The sequence below is a fragment of the Eretmochelys imbricata genome, chromosome 26 (assembly GCF_965152235.1).
Source record: "Eretmochelys imbricata isolate rEreImb1 chromosome 26, rEreImb1.hap1, whole genome shotgun sequence".
Taxonomy (NCBI): domain Eukaryota; kingdom Metazoa; phylum Chordata; order Testudines; family Cheloniidae; genus Eretmochelys; species Eretmochelys imbricata.
The window spans coordinates 331,045-344,156 of NC_135597.1; the positions used below are offsets into that span (position 1 = coordinate 331,045).

At 42.8% G+C, this 13,112-nt stretch overlaps 1 protein-coding gene across 2 annotated transcripts in view; it reads left to right on the plus strand.

Moving 5' to 3' along the window:
• Nucleotides 1-990: 990 nt before the first annotated feature.
• The window catches only part of KAT6A (lysine acetyltransferase 6A), a 79,918-nt gene continuing 67,796 nt past the window's right edge, over nucleotides 991-13,112 (plus strand). Inside the window, exons 1-3 of one of the 2 annotated variants that reach the window (XM_077805942.1) lie at nucleotides 991-1,076; nucleotides 2,664-2,712; nucleotides 2,828-3,595. In XM_077805942.1, the coding sequence (XP_077662068.1) occupies nucleotides 2,993-3,595 (603 nt within the window). In that variant the 5' untranslated portion in view covers nucleotides 991-1,076; nucleotides 2,664-2,712; nucleotides 2,828-2,992. Of the gene's footprint in view, nucleotides 1,077-2,663; nucleotides 3,596-13,112 lie in introns of both variants that reach the window. The other variant, XM_077805941.1, reaches the window with a different exon arrangement.

Genomic DNA, 13,112 nt, shown 5'->3' on the forward strand with positions numbered 1-13,112 from the left:
TCAACCCAGCTACGTCGCTCAGGGGTGTGAAAAATCCACACCCCTGAGTGATGTAGTTAAGCGGACCTAACCCCTGGAGTAGACCAGCACTAAATCAATTGAAAGATTCTTCTGCCGATCTGGCTACCATCTCCTGGGGGAAGTGGATTAACTATAGTGACAGGAGAACCTCTCCTGTTGCAGAAGTGAGTGTCTACACTGAAGCACTGCGGCTGTGCCGCTGTACCATTTCAAGTGTAGACGAGCTCCAAGTTTAGCGGATGCTGTTTGGCATCCTCCACAGTTACTGTTGAAATAGAAAGTATTTCTTTAATACTGTAAGATATGGATATGCCATGCCACTTCTTTACAAATACAGGACAGAAATATTTATTGAACACTTGTCCATTTTACCATCCCTGTCTAGTACTGGGCCTAGATCACTGCGGGGGTCCTCCAGTCCCGCTAATTATCTGATCACACATGATTCCTTATCCCCTCTCCCTCTAACCCCCCATCCCTCCCTCCAGTTATCTATCCCCTGCCCCATTCCTGTCAACCCTTCCTCAAACCCCATCCACCCCTATCACTCCTCCTGCTTGTTCATCCTCTCCCCAAACTCTTCCATTCCCCCAACCACCACCCAAGCCTTTCCATCCCTCCCACAGCCCTCTCCCCAACCCCCTCCATTCCCCCATAAATAAACCCCTCCCCACCCCCCCGTCCCCCACAGACCCCCCCCGTCCCCTCCAAACCCCCCGCCCCTCCCCATCCCCCTAGACCCTTCTCCCCAAACCCCTCTTCCCCCCAGACCACTCCCCAGCCCCTCACAACCCCTCCCCCAGCTCCTTCCCTCCTCCGGCTGGCCCGCTCGCTCCCCTCAGGCGCGCTGCTCTCGGCCCGGCACCCCGGCGGCTCCCCGACCCCGCGCAGCCAGGCTATTCTCTCGGCGAATCCCCCTCCCGCCGCAGGCGATTCCCCTCCATCGCCCCCTCCCCCCGCCGCAGCGCTCCGGACCCAAGATGGCCGCCGTGTCAGTTTGGGGCTTCGCCGCCGTCCGGCCTCCGGCTCGCGGTTTGCGTCTCTCGCAGGCCCCGGTAAGTGGCGTCGTCTCGGCCGCTCTTGGCTCGGGTGCCCGGCGCCGCGGGGGCCGGGGGCCGGCGGCTGGCCGGGCCCTGCCGCCCGAGGGAGCGGGAGGCCCGCTGGGTGCTCCAGGCCCCGCGGCCTGTTCCGGCCCCGCCGCCGCTCTGCGCCAAGCCCGGGCCCGGCCGCCGCGCTCCCCCGCAGCGCGCTCCAGCCCAGCAGCCGAGCAGGCGGCGCCCACGGGAGGCCGCGGATGAGGCCGGCGGCGCGGGCCGCGGCGCTTGGGCTGAGTCGGCCTCCGACTGCGGCTCCTGGTGGCGCGGCTCCGGCGGGCCCGGCGATGCGGGAACACTGGTCCGGGCTGGACTGCCCATTACTAGGGGGAGGGCAGCGCCGTGCCCCCGGGGTGCCGTCTGCCGCTGGGGTCGGTGCCCTGATTCCCCGGGAACAGAGTCCGGGGTGTCCAGCCGGGGGCGCCATCCCGTGGGCACTTCTGTACTGTGGCCCACCCCATAGCACGGGTGGGGAGCGGCTGTGACAGGTGCAGGGGTACTTGTGGTGCAGCTGGAGGATGAGTGAGTGACCTCTGGCACTGGGGCCATCACCCCTGTGTGACACCAGCCTCAGCCTGGCCTCGCTATTAAGAGTGTTCAAGGACAGTGAAATGTCCTGATGGCAGATTGCAGGGTCCCCTTCCCTGGGGTCCATGTATGGGGTGGCTCGGGGCATCCCCTGCCAGGTACAGTTTAAACAGAAAAGTGCAGACAGGTGTATGCGTGGTCATACCTACCCTTATGTTTGTTATAGTGGTAATACAACCCTTATTTAAATACTATTTTCCTTCTGTGTAGATTTTGTTTTAGGCAGAGGTTCTAAACTTCTACCTAATTATTAAACTTAAACCTGTATGTGGGGGACAGTGTACATGATCTAATTTTGGTGTTTTAAAATCCTTTGTTACTGACAGATTCTCTAACAGTTACTAGAAAGCAGGGTACGGGAAGGAAGAGCTAGAGGTAATATGTTGACTAACTTGGAACTTATAAAATCTCACCTATAAAAATGGTGATGTTTGCAATAAACTGTTCACAACTCCTTGAATGTCAATGCAAGAGGCAAAAAGTACCATCTGCCTGTGGCAGTCAGAATCCTTTAGTTACTTTGTATTGAAGTCTCAGGTTAAGGCTATGTCTTCACTGCAAAATTAGGTGCGTTTATTGCATCAGGATAGCTGTCATGATATAAAATTGTAATGGAGGTAAGGCACCAGGTAGTTTTTACCTTGATGTAGCTAACTGAGGTCAACCCTATATCTCCCACCTGGGAGTTATGTTGACTAGCTACATCCAGGCAGAAACTACAGTGCTTTATCTCCAGTAGGATTTTACATTGTTAGCTGTCTCAATGTAAAATCCAAACTTTGTTTTTAAGTGAAGACATAGCCTAAATGTTACTTCAGTATTGTTATAAAATGTGCTTCAAAACTTCAGTGATAGATTAGAAGAACTTACAATATTCTTGTATATTTGTGAATATACAAACTGGAATGGGACACTTGTGACTTTCTTTGTGGGTGTGACTATTTTCTCATTTTCTTTCAGATTTAATGTTCCAGTTTTGCTGATGTGAGATTGGAAATCCAAAGCTGAGGTGAGAAGTGCTGAGTTCTTTACAACTTCGTGAAAACCTTGCTCTGGAGCTGTTGATGGATTTATTGAAAGCATGAAGAAATTCCTAACAGAATATATCATTTTTCTACTTTCAGTTTAAAAATATTAATGTTTGAGAAACAGAGTAATTCAGCTCCAAAAACGTGTATGCTATGGTTAACTGGTTCCCATCCTCCAAAAATCTGTTTTCCCACGGTGTGAAACTTATTCAGCATCGGGATAAAGGATAACGACTCTATGGATATACAGAATTCTTCACCATGGTAAAACTCGCTAACCCGCTGTATACGGAGTGGATTTTGGAGGCGATCAAAAAGGTGAAGAAGCAAAAACAGCGCCCTTCAGAGGAGAGGATATGCAATGCAGTGTCTTCGTCCCATGGTTTGGACCGTAAAACTGTTCTGGAACAACTAGAATTGAGTGTTAAAGATGGAACTATATTAAAAGTCTCCAACAAAGGTCTCAATTCCTACAAGGATCCTGATAATCCTGGGAGAATAGCACTTCCTAAACCTCGAAACCATGGAAAGTTGGATGGTAAACCAAACGTGGACTGGAATAAACTGATCAAACGGGCAATTGAGGGCTTGGCAGAGTCCAGTGGTTCATCCTTGAAGAATATTGAACGCTTTTTGAAAGGTCAGAAGGATGTGTCTACATTGTTTGGAGGTAGTGGCACTTCCATTTTTCACCAGCAATTGCGACTGGCTGTCAAGCGTGCTGTTGGCCACGGCAGACTCCTTAAAGATGGACCTTTGTACCAACTCAACACTAAAGCAGCCATCAATGCTGATGGGAAAGAGAGTTGTGAGTCTCTTTCCTGTCTGCCTCCAGTGTCGCTCCTTCCTCATGAAAAGGATAAGGTAAGAGCCAAGTATACACCAACATTTCCTTGGAGCTGATGAAACATGGTGATACAGGCTCAAAATTTGAGGTCACTCTCTTTAATATGTAACTGGTAAGTTGAAAATGGGCAGGAGGCTTTGAGAACTCTACAGCAAATGAATGGTTCTGTTTCCTCCCAGTTTCTGAGCATGAGCAGAGAAAACCTCATGATTGGTAATTTGTGCCTGCCGCTTGGAAACTGCAAATGACAAATTTCCCTCCCCAGTATTCATGGTGTTGAATCAAAGGATTGGTTGGAGACTCTCCAGAATACAAGGTTGTGTATAAAGAAAAGGAGTACTTGTGGCACCTTAGAGACTAACCAATTTATTTGAGCATGAGCTTTCGTGAGCTACAGCTCATGCTCAAATAAATTGGTTAGTCTCTAAGGTGCCACAAGTACTCCTTTTCTTTTTGCGAATACAGACTAACACGGCTGTTACTCTGAAGGTTGTGTATGTATATGTATATGTTTAACTCCATTTATATCAATAGGAAAAGTAGAGAATTATCCTCACACACTTTCAAATTGGATGGATTTTCAAATTGGATTAAGTTTCATTTAGCTACCAGCCCAATTCACTATTTTGGACCCATTATTTTATTATTTATTTGTATTCTGATACCATCTAGAAGCCCTAATCATCTATCTGAACCCTATTGTGCTAAGTGGTTTTTTTGCACATAATGAATGAGGGTTCTTGCCTCAAAGAATTAAGTTTTAGCTTCTGAAAAGTCAACAGTTGGATAGAGCAAATGAGGGAAGGGATAGGGTACAGGGAAGGTAATAGTGGAATGAACACTTCTTATGTATCTTAATGAAATCAAGTTATTTTTACTGTGTCATACAGAAACTCAGGTATAGACTCATTGTAAAATGAAACACTTATCTTCTGTATTTTAGTGTCTCCTTTTCTGTGAAAAGAAAAGGAGTCCTTGTGGCACCTTAGAGACTAACCAATTTATTTGAGCATGAGCTTTCGTGAGCTACAGCTCACTTCACGAAAGCTCATGCTCAAATAAATTGGTTAGTCTCTAAGGTGCCACAAGGACTCCTTTTCTTTTTGCGAATACAGACTAACACGGCTGTTACTCTGAAACCTGTCCTTTTCTGTGCTTATTTTTGGCTTGTTTCTTTCTATTCCTCTCTCTGTATAAGATTTTTGACCTCTCCAACTTCATCATCAAGTTGGCAGAGTGAAATTGACACCCAGTCAGTTTCTTTCTTGCCCCTGTTTTACCTTTGGGGATGTTATGTCAATGAGTTTATTTTCAAGTAAAGACAAGAGTTGCCAACAAAGGATCTCTTTGCACTGCAAGTCTCTAATGCCTTCTGCAACAGTGCTGAAAGTGTCTTTGTCCCATCCACACCACTGGCTAAATTATTTTCAACTCTGATGGAGGGGTCTTGTTGCTGACGTCCTTTTTTACTGATGAGATCTCAATGCCTCTCTAATCAGCTTCATGCTCCAGGCAGGGTTCTTTCCTATGGTCTTAAAAAGCTTTGAGGCCTTGATGGCATTAGGAAGTTTCTTTTCTAAAATTTCCCACTACTGCTACCACTAGTGAAAATCCACCAATGACTGTACAGGTGAGAGCACTATTGTAAACAGAGCACTGTTACTTTCAGCACTGTGGGACGTAGACCTGCACTGAGTAGGATTAGAGAACAGTATACTTAATCCCTGTGGCTTCCTGGAGCTCTGTCTACTCTAGTCTAAAATAATGTTCTTACTATTAGTAAAGTCTGGTCTACACAGTTTTTGTACTACTTTAACAATATTGGTTACTAAACCAAAATAGTTATAGCAGTATGGAAATGTGTGTACACAAGCAGTAAAACCAGTAGCAGCTGAACTGATGGTAGTAACAGTGGGAAACCATAGCACATCTTAGTGTCAGCTGTCTGACAGAGAATGTCTAGGCTGTGGAGCGGGTTGTGTATTAATACTGTGGCACCAGTATGATCCTTCAGTGGGATTATTCCATGGCAGTGTCTTAAAATGAGGGTGTGTAAATGCAGTGAAGGAATATGGAATACCACAAATCCTGTGTCTTATTTTTTTTGTTCCCCAAGTATATCCCCCAGTAAAACATTAATGAAAATTTCAATAAAGATGATTTAAAATGCCCAACCCCCTCTGGAATAATGAACACATGCACTTCCTTGTAACTGCTCAGATCTGAGATTTCTCCTGTAACCTCTGCACTGGAGCTATGACAGAAAGTTCATCTGGCCATGTACTGAAGAAAACTATAATGACCAATCCTGCTGACTTTAACTATGCTCCTTCTTGAACTCCACAATGTTTCTCTTCAAATACTCTTGGCGTACGCTGCATGACCCATGCTGAGTTTCTGACCTGCTTCACTAGGGTCATTACTGCCAGTTCTAGTTGGTCTGCAGGTCATGACATAGTTAAAGCCACAGGCATTTGGGTGATGGGGAGGGATGTACTTGTAATGTGACAAAGGCAGGACATCCAACTTTTTGTAATTTATTTGAATGTTAAAGGTTGAGAAAGATATTCTTTGATTCTGTTGCCCTTTTGTTTTAATGAATCTGATGTTTATTGTCAGCCCTGGAGACTTTAGTTCCGTTATCCACAGAACAAGTACAGTACGAGTAATGGTAGTACAGTGTTCCCCCTCATAGCCTTTGACTGTGATATAGTGAGATGGCTCAGGTTGAGAAGAGAGCTCAGTCTCTGTATCCAATTCAGGGCATGGATTTGCTGCTGAAACTATCAACAAGGTGGTTAATTACCCAAAGACCATAACTGAGACTATGTCAACACTGCAATTGAAAACCTAAGGCTGACCACTGTCAGCTGACTTGGACTCAGGCTCTGGGGCCATTTAATTATGTGTAGATTTTTGGGCTCAGGCTGGAGCCCTGGCTCTCTGGGAACCTGCAGGGGAGCAGGGTCTCAGGGCCCAGGTTCCAACCCGAGCCCGAACATCTACGCCGCAATTAATGGCTCCAGAGCCTGAGCCAGAGTTAAATGACATGGGCCAGCCATGGATGTTTAATTGTAGTGTTATCATACCCTTTGAGTGTGAAGAACTGTCTAGTAGGAATTGACCTGAGACACAATTTATTTCCTTTGTAGACCATGTATGGAATAGCCATTAGTTGGTGGTTACTTTCACTCACTGCTGTTCTGGGCTGGATTTGAACTAGCAATCCAGATGTGAAAGGCTCACTGTATTATAATCAATCCCCTGAGCTGTTCATCCTACCTATGTTTTTAGAAGAGTGATAATTGTATAATTTTAACATTTATTTGCAACAGATGAACCTCAATCAGTCTAGAAAAACTATGAATAAAAGAGAGATCATTTGGGTTTCCCCACTGCCACTTTCTCTTAACCTTTCATTGTATTTAAATAACTGTTAAAGGGATGTTGCCAGTTTAAAGAATCATATGGTTCAAATTTAGGATCCTAAAGCAATGTTTAGTTATCTAAATAACGCTGGCCTGACTTTCAGAGATGCTGAGCAATAAGAGTTTCCTCTGAAGTCAGTAAACACTGCAAGTACTCAGCATCTTTGATGAATGCGCCATACTTATTTAGGTGCTTAAATATGGATTTAGGAGCCAAGTGTGGGCACTTGATGTAGAAAATTTTACCCAGGAATTTTTCAATGAACTTTCTTTGCTATACTATTAATAATGCTTTAAGTTAGAAACAGGACACTTGACAAATCTAATTTATGTCTTTTGCAATTTAGTATGTGCATTTCTCTTAGCTTGAACAATGAAACTGAAAACCAAGTATCAATTGTCTATAACTAGTTTCTAGTCAGTTTCACTTTCAGGTTCTCATGTTAAGTGCACAGTTATGTTTGGGTTGCAAACACTCCAGGGGAAGGTTTATTTAAAAATGTTTCTATTGACGTGTAAAGAAAACCTCTTTTTGTAAAATATAACTTTTATGCCAAATTTTAGCTGAGTGTCCTTTTAATACCGCATAAGCATTCAAGGCAAGGAAAAATCCAAAACATAAACTTTGGCTTCAGAGATTAATGCAATAGAAACACCCTCCCAACTGCTAAGTCTGAAGTCTCCCAGAAACATTATCTAGATTTTGAAACGGATTTTCGATGCAGAATTCAGCACTGAGGTTTGGTATCATCTGTTTATGATGATAGTTAATGATAGACACCTTAAAGTTCTAAAGTGCTGTGCTTGCCCTCATTTCTGTTCTCTAGTAGGTGGAAAGTATTGTCTTTTTTGTTATTGTTGTTCACTTCTCTATGCTTTATTCTGTAGCTTCTGTTGGCCCTATTTTCTGTTGGGGTAGGCTTGTACAGTAAATTGGAGAGCAACAGGCTGAAATGTTCTGGGATAATTGGGGTGTGGTTAACATGGCTGTTTTAAGATCGTTTTAGTTTTTACGTGATAAGTTTCTGTCCTACCTGCTATTTCTTTACTTCATATATCTGTGCAGCAATACTTTTATTTCTGTGCTTAACTTCAGGTACAAAAGTTTGCAAGTGTCTGGCAATAAATGTTAATTTCTCATAAGATTACTTGTGTTTGAGCTCTGTGGTTAATTTGACTGAATTGTGAAACGTAAACAGTAATTCATATCTAAGTAAGTTTGCATATATGAAGTATGTGTTATGTACTGTGTTTAATGCTGGGAAATTTCCTAGAGCTTTTGGGAGATTCTGGATATTTGTAGAGGGAATTGCAGTATTTCAAAAGAAAGTCTTCCCTGGGTATTGAAAATCTCAAAATAAGCAACTTTGGATCAAAAAGCAGGGATTTCTAATTTTTCTTGCCAAGGGACTGCATTGTATTCTAAGCACCTGTTAAATCTGCACGTCTGACCACAGGTTTCTGGTTTAAAGGCTCTTCATCAACTGATAACATTTGTCACAGGAGAACTCATTATTAACTACTTCTAGTGTGGTAGCTCCTGCAGGCCCCAGACTCCCTGTGCTAGGCACTGTAAAAACACATAATAAATAAGGTCACTGCTCCAAAAAGCTTACAGTTTAAGTATAGAACAGGTGGTTACAACAAACATGGGGGGAAGCACAAGATAACAGTAAGATTGTTCTAATCTGTGTGATAAGCATCCTTCACAGCACACTAGCTACCTAGTCATAGCTAAAAGAAGAGGAGTACTTGTGGCACCTTAGAGACTAACCAATTTATTTGAGCATAAGCTTTCGTGAGCCACGGCTCACTTCATCGGATGCATTCAGTGGAAAATACAAAGTGGGGAGATTTATATACACAGAGAACATGAAACAATGGGCGTTCTCATACACACTGTAAGGAGAGTGATCAGTTAAGATGAGCCAGCTCTCCTGCTGGTATTAGCTCATCTTACGTGATCACTCTCCTTACAGTGTGTATGATAACACCCATTGTTTCATGTTCTCTGTGTATATAAATCTCCCCACTGTATTTTCCACTGAATGCATCCGATGAGAGCTGTAGCTCACGGAAGCTTATACTCAAATAAATTGGTTAGTCTCTAAGGTGCCACAAGTACTCCTTTTCTTTTTGCAAATACAGAGTAACGCGGCTGCTACTCTGAAACTAGTCATAGCTGAGTTTTTGACTCTATTCTATCCTAGCAACAGTAGGAGCAAAACACTACATCCATAGTTCCAAGATCTCAAAACGTATAGCGGACACATACTATCATGATTGAGCCTGACAGAAGGTGAAGCCTAGCTGTGAGGGCTGTTTGGCACAATCTGTAAGTTGCCTAGTGTGTGATTGAGGGATTTGGGAGCAAGGACAGAGGTTGAACTAGTGCAGTGGTTTTCTCCCTTTTTTCATTTGCAGACCCTTAAACAACCTGTGAGAAGCTCAAGTATATTGCATTACTTTATTAATGCAGTGTTAAGGTTGCATAGTTTAAAAAAAGTCAAATGCAGAAGATAATCTTATTACAGCAACTATAAGTTGGCCACATAGCAGATGTTGCATATTTTATTGTATTTTCTAAACAACAGAAATGTTTAACAAGCAACAGGAATAAAATTTACTCATCTCATATGCAACATGTCAGTTATTTTTGCTGTACGACCTTGATTTTAATGTAACTTTAAGATTCCATCAATGTAGTTTTTTTTCATTAATAAGATACAATATTCTACCCTAATGGTGCTAAAGGTTGCAGTACAATTATATGTGGTGCTGTGGACTGTTACTTTAAGTCTGTTTATGATACAGTAGATGTTATCCCTGTTTTATAGACAGGTGAACTGATGCCCAGGTTTACACTGCACATTAGTGGCAAAGTTCTTATAGAACCCCAAAGTCCTGATTCCCGAAATTTAGGATTCTCCAAAAGTCATAAAGAAATTGCAGGCTGGCTTATTTTTAACCAGCATTGCTATTTGACTTGACCGAATAATGTTTTCATAGTTAACTTTTATTTTGTCCTGATGAATGATATTGCTTAGCGGAGAGACTGTCCCTGTCCTAGTGGCCTGTTTTCAGGAATTAAACTGTACTATGGAATCACAGAATCATAGAAATGTAAGGGTGAAAGGGACCCTGAGAAGTCATCAAGTCTAGCCTCCTGTGCTATTGCAGGACCAAGTAAACCTGGACTATTCCTGACAGTATTGTCCAGTTGTCTTATACGGTAGTTAGAAAGTTTTGTCTTATAGTTAGAAAGGTCTGACCCAGTATGGCCGTTCTTATGTTCTTCTGAGTAGTTAGAATGTAAGAATGGCCATACTGGGTCAGACCAACAGTCCATCTAGCACAGTATCCTGTTTTCCAACAGTGGCCACTGCTAGATGCTTCAAAGGGAATGAACAGAATAGGACAATTATCAAGTGATTCATCCCGTCTTCCAGTCCTAGCATCTGGCAGTCATAGGCTTAGGGACACCCAGAGCATGCAGTTGCGTCCCTGACCATCTTGACTAATAGCCATTGATGGACCTATTCTCAATGAACTTATCTAAATCTTTTTTGAGCCCAGTTATAGTTCTGACCTTTCACAACATCTCCTGGCAACGTGTTCCACAGGTTGACTGTGCATTGTGTAAAGAGGTACTTCCCTTCGTTTGTCTTAAACCTGCTGCATGTTGTTTTCATTTGGCAACTTCTGGTTCTTGTGTTATGTGAAGGGGTGGATAGCACTTCCTTATTCACTTTCTCCACACCATTCATGATTTTATAGACCTCTATCGTATCCCACCTTAGTCGTGTGTTTTCCAAGCTGAACAGTCCCAGTCTTTTTAATCTCTCCTCATACGGAAGCTGTTCCATACCCTTAATAATTTTTGTTGCCCTTCTCTGTACCTTTTCCATTTCTAATGTATGTTTTTGAGATGGGACGACCAGAACTGCACACAGTATTCAAAGTGTGGGCATACCATGGATTAATATAGTGACATTATGATATTTACTGTCTTATTATCTACCCCTTTCCTAATGGTTGCTAACATTGTGTTAGCCTTTTTGACTGCCACTGCACATTGAGCAGATGTTTGCAGAGACCTATCCACAATGACTCCAAGATCTTTCTTGAGTGGTAACAGCTAATTTAGACCCCATCATTTTGTATGTATAGTTGAGATTATGGTTTCCAGTATGTATTACTTTGCATTTATCAACATATTGGTGAGGAAGCTGGGCATTTCCGGCATGAATGAGAATGGGACAGTCTTTTTAAAATCATCTGGAAGGACCTGTACCGCTTGTGATTCCCATTTCTACTTTCCCATTTGATTCCCATTTCTACTTTCCATGGAATTTTTATTATGTCAGTTAAAAGTAGAGAGGGTTGTGTTATTCTGAAAATATTTAAACACTATCCTGTAGGAGATGTTCCTATAATCACAGAACTATGCACAAGCAATTCTGGTGCTGAACAGTAGGAGAGTTTCTATCATTGAATAGTGTCATGGGAGAAGTGTTTACTTTAGTGCAGTAATAATCTGTTTGCCATAAGGAGCATATCTGATATGGCTGTGCAAAATTAGTAAGCAAACTAGCTGCTATTTGTATCCGTCTATATTTATTGCACTATAGGTTTGTCACTTGTATTGGAGAATATAATGGACACAACATCCTTAAGGTCTTGTTCTTGTGGGGCTCTCCTGCCCCATCGCAAAAAACACAGAGGCAGCTCTAGGCCAGGATTGTCAAAGTTAAAGCTAAACTTCATTTATCCAAGAAGAAAACTCACTTGTCAAAGGCAGATATGCGTTGTGGATGGTCTGGGGAGGAGGGGGCTTTATTCACATGCTGGAGACTGTGCACAAAGGATCTGCAGCAGCTACAGTGATGTAATTAGACTCAGAGTCTAGTTGTGCTGGCATTGGCTCCCAGCTGGAGCAGGATTAGGATTTGCTCTGTTCCAGCTTGTTCCTTGGAAAGGGGAGACTGTTCTCCTCTGACAGGAAAGTCATGGCTTCTAACAGATGGCCTCCATCTGCACTTTGTTTAACTCTGGAAACCCAAGTGTCATAAAATTACTGTAAACTTGATTTGCTTGATTTAATGAACAGGTGAAGTAGTTTCTAATAACAAAGGTGTCAGAAATGGATTCCGTATTTGGGTTTCCTTGATAGTAACAGGAGACAATGCACTATGAGGACAGCACAGTCTGTGTGGGACTTTGTCAAAGGGCGTGGCTGACTCTGGAATATTGGTGCTAAAAAAAAATCCAAAAGTTGGTGAGCCTATGCAAAGACATTGGAGTGTTGTGGTGATAGAGTTGTCTCAGCTGTGCACGTTAGAAAAATTGGGTTCTAAACAGCATATTTGGACACAATTTCAATAGGAGTTGAATACAGGATACCGACCTTTAATGAAATGAAATTGGCCCAGCATGTTGGCTGGAACCCTAGTGTTTGTACTTTCTATGCAGCAGACTGTTGGCGGATGTGGAATGGCACATCCCTGAAGTGCAGTTAATAAAGGAACCTTATTTATCACAGAGAGCTTTAAAATATGGACAGACTGGGAGGGTGGATGCTGGAGTACGTTGCTAAGTACACAAGAGCTTGATTCTGGTGTTAAAGCTGTTATGTAAGGAGAACAAACAGCACTGAGAATGACAGCAGGTCACCAACTCGCCTCCAGGTTCCTGGCTAAGTTGATGCACTGCTTTCGTTTTTCCACTCCCTGAATGTCACTGCTGTGGTTGAAATGAGCTAGTTAAGAATGGTTTAAACTTTGGATAAAATAATTGCCTATTAGCCAAAGGAAAATTCTGAATTCTTATTAAAAAAGAAATACTTGATATGCTAGCAATAGAAAATATGGCAATACAAATCCTGTGTGTGACAGAATTCCTTTGACCTCTGCTCTCTCTGCAGAGAAGGTAGGTCGGTGTGTATTGCTGTTTGCATTTCCAAAGGATCATGAACTAAATTTGACCTAGAGAGCTGTTATAAGTAGTGTTAATCTCCATTCTGTTTTACTTAGCAGCTTTGTCCCTTTATTTTCCAAATCTGAGGACTACAGTGAGAATCCTTATCCCCTAAGGGATCTTGGAGGAT